The sequence below is a fragment of the Gossypium arboreum genome, chromosome 6, assembly GCF_025698485.1.
Source record: "Gossypium arboreum isolate Shixiya-1 chromosome 6, ASM2569848v2, whole genome shotgun sequence".
Classification (NCBI taxonomy): domain Eukaryota; kingdom Viridiplantae; phylum Streptophyta; class Magnoliopsida; order Malvales; family Malvaceae; genus Gossypium; species Gossypium arboreum.
In genome coordinates this window covers 5,774,872-5,791,123 of record NC_069075.1, presented here as the reverse complement: position 1 = coordinate 5,791,123, position 16,252 = coordinate 5,774,872, and the positions used below count along the sequence as shown (strand labels likewise).

Genomic DNA, 16,252 nt, shown 5'->3' with positions numbered 1-16,252 from the left:
ATGCTTTTGTATTGTTTAAGATTGCCGAATGCTTTGTGTTTTTAAGAAAAAAATTACCCAATCCTTTACAACATTTTGCTTGGCTTTTTATAGCCATTTTTTACATGATTTGCTACTATTTTCTATTATTTTTGCTATTGTTGCGTGTTTGCTTCATCTTTGCAGGGTAGTTGGCGACGGTGGAACAGGTGGTGGCAGAGGCATGGGCGATGGGATAGAGGCGGCAGCTAGGGGGGGCTAGGATTTTTTCTGATTTGTTTTGTGTGTTAAGGTCTTGGGCTGGTTTAGTGGGCTTAGGGTTTTTAGTTATTTGGGTTTTTTAGTTTGGGTTAGGGAAATGGGCTTGGGTTTTAAGGTTTATTTGTAAGGGTTTTAATTTTAATGGATGTAGGCTGATGGGTTTTAGGATATTGTTGGGTTTAAGGGTTTAATTTGGGTTGTTTGGTTGTAGTTAATGTGGGTCAAAATTGGCCTGTAACACCTATGGTTAGTGTAAAAATAGCGGTGATGATAAGATTAGATACTGTAATGTGAGATGTAAGCTAAATGCATTGCACCACATGATCCATCCAAACTCACCCTGAAGATGGTTAAAAACCATGGTTAAAAACCTTGAGTTTCTCTGGTACTCCATTTTTCTAATATTCCGCCACCTTAATTATAACAATCCGGAACCTCCTTTACCCTAACTTATAAAATTAAAAAACTCTAAATAACATAATAAAAGTTATTATTTCTTTATTTATACACTAGAATTTCACACATAACAAACGCACGCTATATAAGAAGATGCATAGGAAAACCGCGGTAGGTAGATATAAGTCAACTGGCTGTCAAATTTATTCTAGTAGTGCAAAACATAGCACATTATTATTATTAATGACATTAACAGCCGGAGCACTAGCATTTTGATCAGAAATTTAAGCAAAGCCACCCAAGAAAGGTGTGCTTGTATTCTCATCACTGCAATAAAGGCAAGGGTTCTGCTTGAATCCATTGTCCTTCAAAATCTTGGCAGCATCAGCCATAAGTTGTCTGTTGCTTATTGAAGCACCCATGTGCTGATTGAGTACGTTAACTACTGCATCAGTGAATGCCCCAAAGGCTTTATTCCCAAAACCAGGTCATATGATGTCTCATTGGCTTCACACCCACTTAATAAAATCGCATCCTCCTCCTTTAGTGGATCCAACACCATAAACCCATATACGTAGTGAGGATGGAATTTGAGACTCACATCTTTTCCAAAGATTTCGTAAATCTTTTGGCTAATATTTACTTCACCGTGTAGGAGGCCTGCTGCTATAACTATCGCATCATGTATCTCATCAAAAGGAATACCCTTAGCCTTAACATTAGATGGTTTAGGCTTGTTGGGATTTACTGGTGTCGTCATATGCTCAGCACCAAATTGTTTTTTCTCATTTTCAATGAGACCACCACTGTGGCACAAATCTGATAGGATTGTGAAGCTTGCTCCATCTAGTAGCCGGTTAACAAAATGCCTGAAGTCCACATCTGCAGAAACCATGTATATATATAGGGTATGAATACGTATATTGCAAAAATAAATATATAAATTCAAACAAAAACCTACCAATAATAAGATTTAAATCAAAAACCACGATTACTTCATCTTGCTTGAAAGGCTAGCCAGGTTGTGTTGAGACCCCAGGTAAAAGAAAACTAAGCTAGATTGAGTATTGAAAATAGAAATTAAAGAATTGAGAAACTGTGTTGTATTATTTCTTAACTTCTTTGAATAGTACTTCTGAGGTATTTATAGATGAATGAACTAACTACTATCTAGTAACTGCTGCTATAAGCCTAATAGTTTGAATACAACAAATTAATAAACTAATGAGAATAACAGAGTATCTCTATACTCTAACGTTCACCCATCTTCTCGATGGGCAACACCCGAAGAAAAGTACGAAACTGAGCAAAAGATGAAACAGAGAGTAGCTTGATCAGAATGTCAGCAACCTGGTCACAAGCAGGAACTTCACCAACAATAATAGAGCCATCAGCAACTTTCTCACGTACAAAGAACAAATCAAGTTCGACATGTTTGAACTTGGAATGTAAGGCAGGGTTAGTAGCTACTGCAACAGCACTAGAATTGTCACATCAGATAGTAAGTGGATCAACAATGTGAATGTGTAACTCTTGTAGTAATGAGTCCAGCCAGGCAAAATCACTAGTCGCAGCAGCAAGACTTAGATATTCAGCTTTAGCTGTGGACCCTGAGACGACTTGTTATTTCTTGGAACACTAGGAGGTAGGTGTGTGCCCAAAATACACATAGTAACTGGTCGTAGAACGATGATCATCAAAATCTAGCCCTCAGTTAGCATCGGCATATCCAACTAACGAAAGTCGATTGGATTATCGAAAAGTAATTCCATAATTAAGAGTACCACATAAATATCACAAAATCCATTTTAATGCAACTAGATGAACAGTAGTGCGCATGCATGAAATGACATATGAGATTTACAGCTTAGGCAATATAAGGTCGAGTTAGAACCACATACTGAAGTGCACTGGCCAAGCTTCTATACTTAGTAGGATCATAAAGAGGTTCCCTATCATCTTTAGAGAGGGGAAATGAACTAATCATCAGAGTATAACATTCTTTGCATGAATCGTAGAGCTTCTATTGAGTAGACCACGGATATACTTTCTTTGGCACAGATGAAGACACCCTATAGTAGAACGAGGTTACTCAACCCTTAAAAAAGTGGAGATCACCTATATCTTTAAGGGAGAACTCCTTATTCAATTGTTGAACAAAACTATTTATACATTTAGTCTCACTTCCAGTAATAATAATATCTTCAACAAACACAAGAACATAAAGAGTAAACGATGGCATAACCTTGATGAATAAGGATGTAACACCCTCTAACCCTTATTTCTGACATCGGAATAGGATTACGGAGCATTACTAGTCACTACAGTTTATAACACGAATCAAATAAAATGGAACATTATATGGTTCAGTAATTTATCTTATTGACCTTATATAGACATTTAAGGCCCAAAGAAGATGTTAGAAACCAATCGAGACCCAATCAGAAGCTTATAAAATTTTTCGTAAAATTTCCAAAATTTCCTTTAATGAACAGTACCACATGCCTGTGTACTTTAGGAACACGTCTGTGTGTTCCTATGACACGCTCGTGTTGTCATCCTGTGTGATTCACATGACTTGGACACGCCCATGCCCTTTACTCGTGTACTTCTCTGACTTATTGCTCAAGAACAAACTAGTTTCACACGGCTAAAACACACGCCAGTGTGCTTAGCCCGTTTGGATTTATTTTCAATTCGAACCTAGCACAGTTTTCGCATGACCAAGCACACGCCCGTGTGTTTTGGTTGTGTGCCTCACACGGCCGAAACACACGCTCGTGTCTCTGCCTGTGTGGCAACCCCTGAGCATCTATATATTTTAGGTACATGGGACACACGGCCTGCTCACATGCCCTTGTATAAGTTGTGTGTCTTACACGGTCTAATCACATGCCCGTGTGCTAGGCTGTATGGACTCAAAATGAATCTTATAGCTCAAGTTTACCGACCCTGCAAATTTCAATAACAAGCAACTTAAAATCCCATCTTTCAACCAGTCCAAAACATGATCAGATATATCTAATACACATTAAAACCACCAGTATAATGGTCTAACTCATGTTCTTCAGTAATTATTTAACAAAGAATTTCTAAATATTATACTTAAATACCATCCAAATCCATTCAAACTAAACTATATAAAAGACCATAGCATAAAACATAAATTTACATACATGGAATAACCATTTTCAACTTTACATTAATAATATTCACACTAAAAGTAACTTCAAAAGACAACCTAGGTACATGCCATTTTTCAAAATAAGATACATCACCAAGTATTTGAGTTCGGGTTTGTCTTGGGTGCTGAGTTGTTAGTCGCTTTCGTTCCTAACCTACGCACGGAAACAAACCGTACGTTGAGTATACACTTAGTGGTATTTCTATAAACCAACACTTAAAACATTTATTAACTTATTTACATTTAAACTATAAGATTTCAAATCTCATGGCATTAGTTATATTTACAACTCATTCTCAAAGAACACTCAATTTAATGCATCATCAATCAATATCAATAACTGTCCAGTACAGTAATACAGTTGTTCAGTTGTTCGGTATAATAGATTACCCCTATTAGCATAACTCGGACTTTAGCGGATACACGGATCCAACCAACACACCAGTATGGCACATTTTGCCTCATCGGCTTTGTCGAAGTAAATAGTAGTAGTACAGTACATAGTACCTCATCGGATTAAATCGAAGTAACAGAAATAGTACGACACATAAAGTTCCTCATCGACGTGAAGTCGAAGTAACAGTATGATACTATTAGGGCCTCATCGACTCAAGGTCAAAGTATCCCTATACACTTCCAATCCTATGGCATGCCAATTATATCTGACTTAGCCCGACACTATTAACAGGGTATACAATTCACTTCAAATTTTTGGATAACAGTCAATATACATTTCAATTCAAATATCAAGACACTAATACCTACCTTAATATCTTTCCATATACATATAAGAATAAAAACAACAATTTAAATGTTAAGTTTGGTTTATAGAAATACATAACGTAATTTTTTAGATTACTCCTCATCAACCTTCTCTTTTCCTTTTTTTGTCGATGTCTCCAGTACTACGTTAGCTACGGAAATTAAACAATTTATACTATTAATACAATAACAATTCACAATAAATAACTGAATTTCTATTCAATTCAAACATCAATTTCAATTTAATCTTAATTAACTCATTTACTTTTATCACTCAATTCATACTTCAACTCTATTCAATTTCCTATCATATTCACCTTAACCACCAAATATTCATGGTAAAACCCTAATATCAAGTTTCTTTCAATTTAGTCCATCAAACATAAAACTTATAGCTTCTTTTACAATTTAATCCCTTAATCAATTCTAACTTGAAATTTATTCAATTAAACCCCTAATTCAACAATTTATTGAACATAACCCATGTCTAAAAATCTATTAACTTCTAAAATTTCCACTTACATCAAGTAATATTTGTCTCTAGGACTCCAAAAACATCAAAATTATAAAGCAAATGACTTAATTGACTTACCAAATTATACTTTAAGCTTTAAAACCCTAAATTGCCTTTTTTTTCTATCTTTCTCTCTTTCTCATTTGTTTCTCTTCTTATTCTTTCTTTTATTTCTTTTATTGTTATTTTGTTTTATTTAATTATTTAATTATTATATTAATATATATTATTATAATAATATACGTAAGTATTAAGTATTAATATATGTATATTATACATACACATGGAATAATATTTTCCATACATTTGGTAGTATTCCTTTTATGGTTCATTTATTAATTTAGTCCCTTCACTTTTCTTTGATCTATAATTAAACTTTTACACTATATTCAATCTAGTCCTTACACTAAATTAACCTTAATTCAAGCTAATTCATCTAACCAAAATCTAATTAATCACTAAACTAACACTCATAAATATTTCTAATAAATATTTACGAACCCAACTTTCGAAAATAGTAAGCTAGATACACGATTTTCGATATCCGTAAAATTTCAGGTCATTATAAAAGATGCATCGGATTTGGACAAAAGAAATCCAGAGGAGAGTAGAAAAGACTTCAACTTGTCAAGCCAAGCATGAGGAGCTTGTCTTAAGCCGTACAAAGCATTCTTTAAATAACAGACCAAAGGTTTACCATTGAGTCATACTGAACATACCCAGGGCATAAACACTTCTTCAGTAAGATCGCCATTCAAAAAGGCAGTATTCACATCCACTTGACGAAGCTACCATCTTTTTGTAATAGCAACAGACAAAATGATTCGAACAGTAGTAGGTTTTATTACTGGACTAAATGTTTCTTTGAAATCGCACCCAGGAACTTAAGAACATCCTTTATCTACTAACCTAGCTTTTCGATGGGTGATTGTGCAATCAGGATTTTTCTTTACCTTAAAAAATCATTTGCAGCCAATCACTTTATAATTATTAGGTACTAGAACAAGTTCCCAGGTGGAGTTACTAATGAGGGCATCGTACTCAACTTGAGTAGTATCACGCCATTCAGTAGTAGAGAAAGCTTCTTCAATCGTGTGAGGTTCAATAGCTTCAACAATCATAGCCTTGGGCTTAAAAATTCCAGCTTTTGAGCTTGTAACCATCGGATGAGTATTCGTTGGAATAGTAGAAGAAGTTGTGCTTCTAAAAAGAACCGTAGGTGAACTGACATTACAATCGCCGTCAGGTAAAAGAGGAACAAAATGGAGCTTAAGTGTGGAACCCATAGTATCCCGAGAATCTATAGAAGTAGAGGGACAGAACCCAAGAGGGGACGATATCTCAGGAGTTTGAGCAGAGGAAGGCCCCAGAGGTCGAGAACACATAGGCTTGATAAGAGGAACGTATGTTGATGAGAGAGATTAACCAGAAGAGGAGGATTCAACCGTAGCATTCAGAGAGAAAAAAATCGGTGTTCATAAAATATAACATGATGAGAAATGATGATTTTTCCATCCTGTGTGAGACACTGATATCCTTTATGTTGAGAACTATACCCTAAAAATGTATAAGGTTAAAACCAAAAATCCAACTTGTAAAGCAGAAAGGGACGCAGACAGGGAAAACAATAGCACCCAAATACGTGTAAATGATCATATATGGGATCATGGCTATACAGTACATTGAATGGAAATTGTCCTTTAAGAACCGAGGTAGGGAGTCGATTGATGAAATGCACATCACAACAAAATGCATACCCCTAATAATTCATAGGAAGATTCGCTTGAGCCAGAAGCGTGATAACCATGTCTACAGTATGCCGGTTTTTGTGTTTAGCCACCTCATTCTGTTCTGATGTATGTGGACAGGACAAGCGATGAGTTATCCCTTGAGTCGCCAGCATGGACGTGAGTGTGCGAAACTCTCCTCTGCAATCACTCTGAAATTGTTTAATAGTTCTACCAAACTGAGTTTTGATTAATTGTTGAAATTGAACAAAACAATCTATTTAATTGTTGAAATTGAACAAAACAATCTATCGCCTGAGATTTTTAACGAATAAGATAAATCCAGGTAAAGCGAGTGCACATGTCAACAAACGAGACATAATACCAACTACGGCTACAAGCAACAGACTCAGGTCCCCATAAATTGGAGACAACCAAAGCAAAATGATCTTTGTATTCAGTATTAGAGAGTGAAAATGGGGAGTTTATGCGACTTTCCTTTTTGACATGTAGTACAAACAGTATCAAGACAAAATTTATTGAGAACAATACTACACTTATCTAGAACAGTCTTCACAACAGAAGCAGAGGGATGGCCAAGACGCTTGTGCCAGAGAGTAAAAACATCACAACTGTCGGTCTGAGTTAGAAGCTCAATGTTAACAGTAGAGGGAGCCACAAGAGACGGAGTAGGCATAGTGGGTGGATAGAAGTGGTATAGCCCATCACGAATGTGGCCCTTCAGTAATATTTTTTGAGTCTGGGTGTCCTTGATGACACAATAGGTCAGATAAAATTCAAAAAAGACATTAATGTCAGTGGCAAATTGAGACACGGACATAAGATTTTTCTTTATAGTTGGGACACACAAAATATTAGATAAACGAAATAATTTATGCTGAGTGGGTAATATTGAATTCCCAACAGATAAAATCCTGGTCAGAGTGCCATCACCCATCAAGAGAGAAGAGTTACCTGAATAAGGTGTAGAACCATTCAGTGTAAACGCATCGCGACATACATAGTGTGACGTCTCAGAATTAGGATACCATGAGGCAATACTGACAGAGAGAGGAACATAAACATCAGAACCATCAAAGTTGGACCCATACTGAGTGGCATGCACATTAGACCCTGAAGTATTGGAGAGATCAGATGCATGTACATCAGGTATACGCGGGAGCCTAATGCATGGATCGGATCCAGTGTACACCTGAGCCTTTGGTTTGGTTCGCCAAGGAACAAACGGCCTAGGTCCATTGTACACACCAGCACTAGAAGGGCCAAGTTCGAGACCAAAACCATAAGCAGGGGCAACTTCCACATTGTTAAAAATCGACCCATTTGGTAATGATGTACCATGCGGCCCACCAGAATTATAAACACCCCTAAAATCATGAAACGCACCAGTTTTTTGCCACGCACATGCAGCCCATTAGTCCCATCAATCCCATATGGTGGAATAGCACCTGCAGCCGTAATTGTAGACCCTCAACCATAGTCAAAATAAGTCTTTGACCCACCATGAGACCCAACAAACCGACCTGGTCCATCATCATAAGTAACTAGAAACCCTATTAGTGACATTAGTATAATGCGGCACAGTAGAAGGCCACTAGTTTCCACTATGAACAAAACCTTGCGGTACTGGCAAGAGATAGCCAGCAAATGGACTAGGAACCGGCGTCCAAACCGCCCGTAAATTTGACACTGAATAGGGACCGGAATCCTTTTCCTCGACCTACAGACGGTGGGCGACCACCACGCACCGAGTCAACTAGAGCTGGCAACGGATCAGATTCTAGTAGATTCGCATGAAGAGGAACGTCTTGCACGGCGCGCATCTGACGATTTTTGTACTCAATTAATACATCGACAAGGTGTTGGAGTGGCAGAGGCTTCGACGAGAACGACGCTAAAGTGATAACAGCTTTGAACTTTGGAGGCAAGCCTGTAAGAACAGTTTCTACCTTCTCTGCCTCTGAGATCCGAGATCCAAAGGCTTCTATTAATACACTAGTGTTTTGTATTTTTTCTATATAATCCTTGATCGAAAGGTTACCTTTCTTAAGAGAATGGAGCTCGTGACGGAGACGGAAGAGCATTGCGCCAGTGAGAGTAGCGAAGAGGCGTGTGGTTGTGGTCCACACATCGCCTGCCAATCAAGCCTCTGTAAAAGAAGCCAGTAATGAAGGAGGAATAGTTGAAAGAAGTCAGGAAGCTAATAACCTCTTTTGTTGAAGGAAAGTCGAGGCATCTGGATTTGGAACGAGGGAGTTTTTCAGAGACGTCAGAAATCGCGACGGAACAGGTACTGTGCCGTCTAAAAATACAGTTAATTCATAACCTTCAATGATTAGTCTAATATGCTGTTTCCACTGAATAAAATTGTTATCATCCAATTTTATTGTTTCATGTCAAGGAAATGAATGAATGAGCCGGGCACTGGTGAACGCCGGAGAACCAGCCTCAACAGAAGTAGAATCAACAGAGGCCGTGGTATTCATGAAGGAGAACGTGAAGCAGGTTCCAGCACCTTAGGCGACTGATACCAAGTTGAGATCTCAGGTAAAAGAAAACTAAGCTAGATTGAGTATTGAAAACATAAATTAAAGAATTGAGAAACTATACTGTATTATTTCATAACTTTCTTGAATAGTTCATCTGAGGTATTTATAGATGAATGAACTAACTGCTATCTAGTAACTACTGCTAACAGCCTAACATTTTTAATACAACAGATTAACAAACTAACGAGAATAATAGAGTATCTCTATGCTCTAACAGGTTGAGAGATTAGAATATGTGTTCCATGTCCACTGTAGTAGAAAAATAGGACATCTCCTACTTTAGCATTGCACGCCATTCTATTAAGTGCATCCCTAATGTTTGTACTAGTAGGCAGAACCGACGACCCTGGCGCATCGGTGAGGAATTAACATCGCTTTCCTTAAACCCAAACTTTAGGATCACATCTCTTATGGCATTCACATCATCGATGCATCCATGCAAGCTGAATTGGGTCTTGGGGTAGTTGCATCCCACCAGAACTGCTCTCTTCGTACCCTTACCCATCTTGCTTTGCTAATTTTACTATTTTGTGTTGCTTGTACCCTTGTATTAATGTGCTCTCACTGTCTCACTAAGAACCTATATATATACACACACACTAATTTCATAAAATAAAAAAAATCTTACATTTCATAAAATGTGATTGACTTTGAATATTTGGCCTTCTCTATCCCTTGTAATGCACGTCAAACAAAAAGACAAATTGATACACCTATTCTCCACTTCAAATCTGGCCCGAATCCGATAGATTACATTGATCACCGAAATAACTTAGCAGAATTATCAGAGTTTAAAAACAATTTGTTTAAAACATTTTTTTAATTTTGGAAGACGGCTGATCTTTAATGATTGTTTTGTAAAGATTAGATTCTTGATTTATATATTATATATATATATATATATATATATATATGTATTTTTTGAACCTCATTTACATGTTCATGCACCAGAAAAGAGATATCGAACATAGTTTTAGTGAAAATTAAATTTCATACATAAATAATTAAAGTATGTATTTTAATATCTTAAAGTTTAATTAAATGTTATGCATGCTATATAACCTAAAAATACAAATAGATCAGGTCTAGCCATGACGCCTACTTGCTTTGCTCACCGCCTTTGGCGACGAGACTGAAAATAATTAGTTACTATTGTGTGTTAGGATTTAAACACAACAGTGGCAGTGAGATAGATTATAAATTTATAATAAGAAAGTAAAATGACTATTATGGACATTAAACTAAAGTAGTTTACACCATTTCATATATTTTGTACAATTAATATGTTAATGATAAAACGTCATATTTCATTTATATAACTCATGCATATCAAATTTAACGTAAATTAAAAAATTCAAACTACGTGTTTTATGTAAGAATACTTTTAATCGTTAAATAAATGTTCATATATACAATATTTTAGATCGATATGATAGAAAGATTGAATCAGTTTGAAGACTTACATGCATGAAAAGTACAATAATATCGATAAATTAGTTGGATAGTTAAATTAATAATCGTACAAAAATATATGAAAGCGTGTAAAATTACTTTAATTTCATTCCAGTGAAAGCATATCCTCCCTTTTAATATATAAAATTTATTATACAATTTAAATTTATGTATTGAATATTATTTATAAATATAAGTATAAATATATTTCTTTATACAACTAATTACTGTAAATAATATTTGCTAGTAATGAAATAAAACAAATATTATAAATAAAATTATTAAAATTTGTTAACAATTCTCTGAAGGTTGAATGGAATTAATGTCAACATTTCCAATCACTTTGTGAATGCCCCGAGCCTCTAGAACTTGCACTCCAAACCTCGTCACCTGATGAATTCACTATCACACTTTGTTCATTGGTTTGATTTTAAAAAAAAAAATTAAATTTCAAGTTAATTGAATTGAGTTATTTGAATTTTTTTAGCTAACTCGAATAAGTAATTCGAGTTTCAAATTTGAGTCGGGTGAGATTTTACAATTCAAATAATTCAAATAATAGATTGGTGTAAATACACCTTTGGTTCCTATCACTTTTGAAAATAAGTAAATTAGTCTTTCTCTCAACAAAATTACAAAAAATTCAAAATATTTATAAAAATATTTTAAAAATTTTAAAAATATAAAGAATATATAAAAAATTAAAATAATCTAAAATAATCATTTTTGGGCCCTAAATAAGTACATTAATTATTCAAGTTTATCATACTAAAATATTTTTTTTCTCTTGTTTTTCTTTGAATGAATTTTCAAAAATATATCACTTTAAATTTATGTGTTCTAACATGGAATTAGTTATATTGTAAAAGATTTTAATTTTTCACTTGATTCGATCGAATGCTCACCTCTAATGATGGAAGTTCATTTGCATATATCTTTTGTCTCTGACCGAAAAGGATCTCTTCCAAATTGAAGATCTTGGATTGGAGCGTGTCATATTTACCACAAGTCGTTTATGATAGAATCAGACTCGTTTAACCTTGAAATCATTCTCCTAATGCATGTTATTTGGAATGTTATTAATATAGGGTGGGTTTGGATGGACGATTCGTTTACCTGTGGTTAGTGTAAAAATAGTGGTGACAATAAGATTAGATACTACAGCATGAGATGTAAGCTAAACGCTTCGTACCGCACTATACGGTCCATCCAAACTCACCCTCGAAGATGGTTGAACACCTTGAGTTTTCCATTCCATTTTTCTAATGTCCGGCCACCTTAGTTATAACAATCCGGAACCTCCCTTAACCTAACTTACAAAATTAAAAAACTCTAAATAAGACAATAAAAAGTTTTTATTTCTTTATTTATACACTAGAATTTCACACGTACTAAACGCACGCTATATAAGGAGATGCATAGGAAATCCGCGGTAGGTAGATATAAGTCAACAGACTGTCAAATTTATTCTAGTAGTATTGCAAAACATAAGCACATTATTATTAATGACACTGACAGCCTGAGCACCAGCATTTTGATCAGAAATTTAAGCAAAGCCACCCAAGAAAGGTGTGCTTGTATTCTCATCACTGCAATAAAGGCAAGGGTTCTGCTTGAATCCATTCTCCTTCAAGAATCCATTCTCCTTCAAACTGATGGTAGCCTCAGCCACAAGTTGTCTGTTGCTTATTCCAGCACCCTTGTGCTGATTGAGTACGTTAACCACTGCATGAGTGAACGCCTCAAAGGCTTCATTCCCCAAAACCAGGTCATATGATGTCTCATTGGCTTCACACCCACTTATTAAAATCCCATCATCCTCCTTCAGTGGATCCAACACCATTAACCCATCTACGTAGTGAGGATGGAATTTGAGACTCACATCTTTCCCGTAGATTCCGGGAATCTTTCGGCCAATATCTACTACATCGTGTGCGATGCCTGCTACTTTATCTATCACACGATCTATGTCATCAAAAGGAAGACTCTTAGCCTTAACCTTAGACGGTTTAGGCCTGTTGGATTTTACTGGTGTCGTCCTATGCTTAGCACCAAATTGTTCTTTCTCTTTTTCAATGAGACCACCACAGTGGCACTAATCTCGTGTCGTCGTATGCTCAGCACCAAATTGTTCTTTCTCTTTTTCAATGAGACCACCACTGTGGCACGAATCTGATAGGATTGTGAAGCTTGCTCCATCTGGTAGCCGGTTAACAAAACGCCTGAAGTCCACATCTGCAGAAACCATGTATATATATAGGGTATGAATATGTATATTGCTAAAATAAATATATAAATCCAAACAAAAACCTACCAGTGATAAGATTTAAGTCACAAGCCACAATTGCGTCATCTTGCTTGAAAGGCTGGCCAGGTTGAAAGATTGGAATGCGTGTTCCATGTCCACTGAAGTAGAAAAATAGGACATCTCCTGCTTTAGCATCGCGCGCCATTCTATTAAGTGCATCCCTAATGTTTGCACCAGTAGGCAGAACCGACGACCCTGGCGCATCGGTGAGGACATTAATATCGCTTTCGTGGAACCCAAATTTCAGGATCGCAGCTTTTATGGTATTCACATCATTGATGCATCCATGCAAGCCGAATTGGGTCTTGGGGTAGTTGCATCCCACCAGAACTGCTCTCTTCGTACACTTACCCATCTTGCTTTGCTAATTTTACTATTTTGTGTTGCTTGTACCCTTGTATTAATGTGCTCCCACTGTCTCACTAAGAACCTATATATATATACACATTAATTTCATAAAATAAAAATAATCTTACATTTCATAAAATGTGATTGACTTTGAATGTTTGGCTTTCTCTGTCCATTGTAATGCACATCAAACAAAAATACAAATTGATACACCTATTTTCCACTTTATATCTGACCCAAATCCGACAGATTACATTGACCACCGAAATAACTTAGTAGAATTATCAGAATTTAAAAATAAATTGTTTAAAATATTTGCTTTATTTTAAGAGCCCATTGATCTTTAATAATTGTTTTGTAGAAATTAGATTCTTGATTTTTATATATATGTATACGTGTATATTTTTCATACCTCATTTACATGCTCATGCAATAGAAAAAAATATCGAATATAATTTTAATGAAAATCAAATTTTATGTATAAATAATTAAAATATGTAATTTTAATGAAAACTAAAATTCACACATAAATAATTAAAATATGTATTTTAATATCCTATGCATGCTATATAACCCAAAAATACAAATTGATACACCTATTCTCCAATTCAAATAAAACAATTTCTTGTTAGGTCACATATTAAGTTATTTTTATGTCATTTAAAGTAAATCCAATTTAAAATAAGGTTGAAGTCAAGTCAATTACATTATTTATTTATTTTTATAATTAATTATTCATTTTTATAATTTCAAAAGAAAATAAATTTTATGATTCATAAAATAAAAACCAGAAATACTTCAAAGTTGTATTAATTAAATTTGAAGACTCAAAATTAAGATTCCAACAGTGTTAGACGACAAGACGATGGTGTCGGTGGTTAGAAGAAGGTATTAATGAACTTTGTTGTGGTGCAGATGATGATCGTAGATGATAAATTAATTGCATTTAATTGTCCCTCGAAAATTATTGGGTGGTAGTTGACCCCACCGATTAGTTATAATATGCATTAAAAATTTTATTATATGTGTATATGTGTAGAAATTACAAATTTAGAGTACAGATATTTGTTTAGAAATAATTTATAATTAGGGGCGGAGTCAGAAAATTTTTTTAGGGGGCGGATGAAATTTTAATTTTTATAATTTATATTTTTATAATTTGTAAATGATTAAATTAAATTTTATAATTTTAGGGGCCAAAGTGCAATTTTACCTTTACTAATTTAAAATTTTAAAAATTTCAAGGGCCTAAAATAAAATTTTCTATTTTAGGGGGGCAGGGCCGATGCCAGCCCCCTTGGCTACGCCCCTGTTTATAATAAAAATCAATATAAGAAACAATTGATTAAAATAAAAATTTTCTACAAAAACCCTAAATTTTTTTCCTCCGAATGGTTTACTTCTTTTTGTTTTTGCCTAGCGGCGGTGTTAGACTTCGGGCTAGTTACCGCCCACCTTTTTCTCCTGCCCATCAGTTTTGTGGGTATCTTTGTTGTTTTTACAAGTTGTGATGGATAGATGACAGTGCCTATCATCGTTGAAACACTACCGACCACCACCAGTTTCTTTTAGAAGGTGGGTAGCTCTTCGTTGACTTCTTAATCTATTTCTATTTTGAGAGTTTTAGAATAATAAATGATTTTATGAGTCAATTTAGACTCGTGTTATCTTAAGTTTTATATATTTTTTTTGTTTATTTTTCAATTGTTAATAAGTCTTCACTTTTAGAAAATTTTGCCTACTCTTGTAGCACGCTTTTTAGTCTTGCTTATGCATATAATCTTGTTTTTGTGAGTAATTTTAGGGTTGGTTTTGTCACCGTCCCCTCTAGTTTGGTGGATACTAGGTTCTTTTGTTGATTTATGCTCGCCGCTTTGGACTATCCGGAGTTGATTTCCTTATTGTATTAGGTGCTTGCAATCACTCCTAATATGTTGTGCTTGAGTTGTGGTAGAACCGATTGTCAACGTGCCATAATATTCTATTGATGTTGAAGTTGAAGCTTTTGTTGTGTTAATAGAGCTTGTCCTTTAGCGCGTACAATAGGTGTTTATTATTTTTCCCCCGAAATGTATGGTCTTATTCATTGAATGAATTAATGTATTTCTCTTTAAAAAAGAAATAATTTATAATAAATAATTAAACATACTATTTAAAACTAATTAATAATAACACATGAATTACGTATCTTAAGTCAATATCGAGTTAACTCGTGACACCAACTCGATCAAATATATTATTAATATATGCAACTGATGGAGGTAATAAAATGTGCACAATAAAATTAAAATGTATAAAAATATCAAAATAAAAATTTAGTTGAATAGTAAATAAAATTTTATTAATGCAATTAGCGGAGTTCAAATCTCACCATATACATATTTTTATTGGTTTTTAAGTGAAAAGATTAAAATATCCTTGAATAATATTGCTTAGTTTAGTTACGAAAAGACATTTCCTTAACTTTTAATCAAGTTGGTAACTCAATTGAAGGTGACACTAACTCGATCAAGAACTTAAAGAATTGTATAGATAAATATTAATATAAAATATAAATTTTTGTTATAAAATAAAAGGACAAAAAGTAAGGAACAAGGAAAATGAGAAAGCAAAGAGATAGCGTATTTTATTGATCAATCGGAATATTTACAATGTTTTTCCTAAGTCTCTATTTATAGGCATAAGAAGTATAGATGAAGTACAAATCTACTTCTAATGACTATAAGAATTTAAAGTACATCAAAACTTTTC

General features: G+C 34.6%; 2 protein-coding genes across 2 annotated transcripts; both read right to left on the bottom strand.

Moving 5' to 3' along the window:
* Positions 1-1,078: 1,078 nt before the first annotated feature.
* LOC108485275 (metacaspase-9-like) lies at positions 1,079-1,531 on the bottom strand. Its single transcript, XM_017789104.1, has one exon. It carries the CDS (start codon positions 1,529-1,531, stop codon positions 1,079-1,081), a length of 453 nt encoding a protein of 150 aa, XP_017644593.1.
* Positions 1,532-12,182: 10,651 nt separating this feature from the next.
* LOC108485849 (metacaspase-9-like) lies at positions 12,183-13,594 on the bottom strand. The gene is made up of 2 exons (XM_017789695.2): positions 13,160-13,594; positions 12,183-13,080 (listed from the first exon to the last, which is right to left on the bottom strand). The coding sequence occupies exons 1-2, from the start codon at positions 13,506-13,508 to the stop codon at positions 12,941-12,943; spliced, it is 489 nt and encodes a 162-aa protein (XP_017645184.1). The 5' UTR covers positions 13,509-13,594; the 3' UTR covers positions 12,183-12,940.
* Between the last annotated feature and the right edge of the window lie 2,658 nt (positions 13,595-16,252).

Excerpts from the sequence above, each read along its gene's own strand:
- LOC108485849 (XM_017789695.2), bottom strand. The coding sequence starts at position 13,508 with ATGGGTAAGTGTACGAAGAGAGCAGTTCTGGTGGGATGCAACTACCCC. Across the intron at positions 13,081-13,159 it reads TGACTTAAATCTTATCACTG|ATGTGGACTTCAGGCGTTTT; the intron begins GTAGGTTTTTGT and ends TGGTTTCTGCAG.
- LOC108485275 (XM_017789104.1), bottom strand. The coding sequence starts at position 1,531 with ATGGTTTCTGCAGATGTGGACTTCAGGCATTTTGTTAACCGGCTACTA.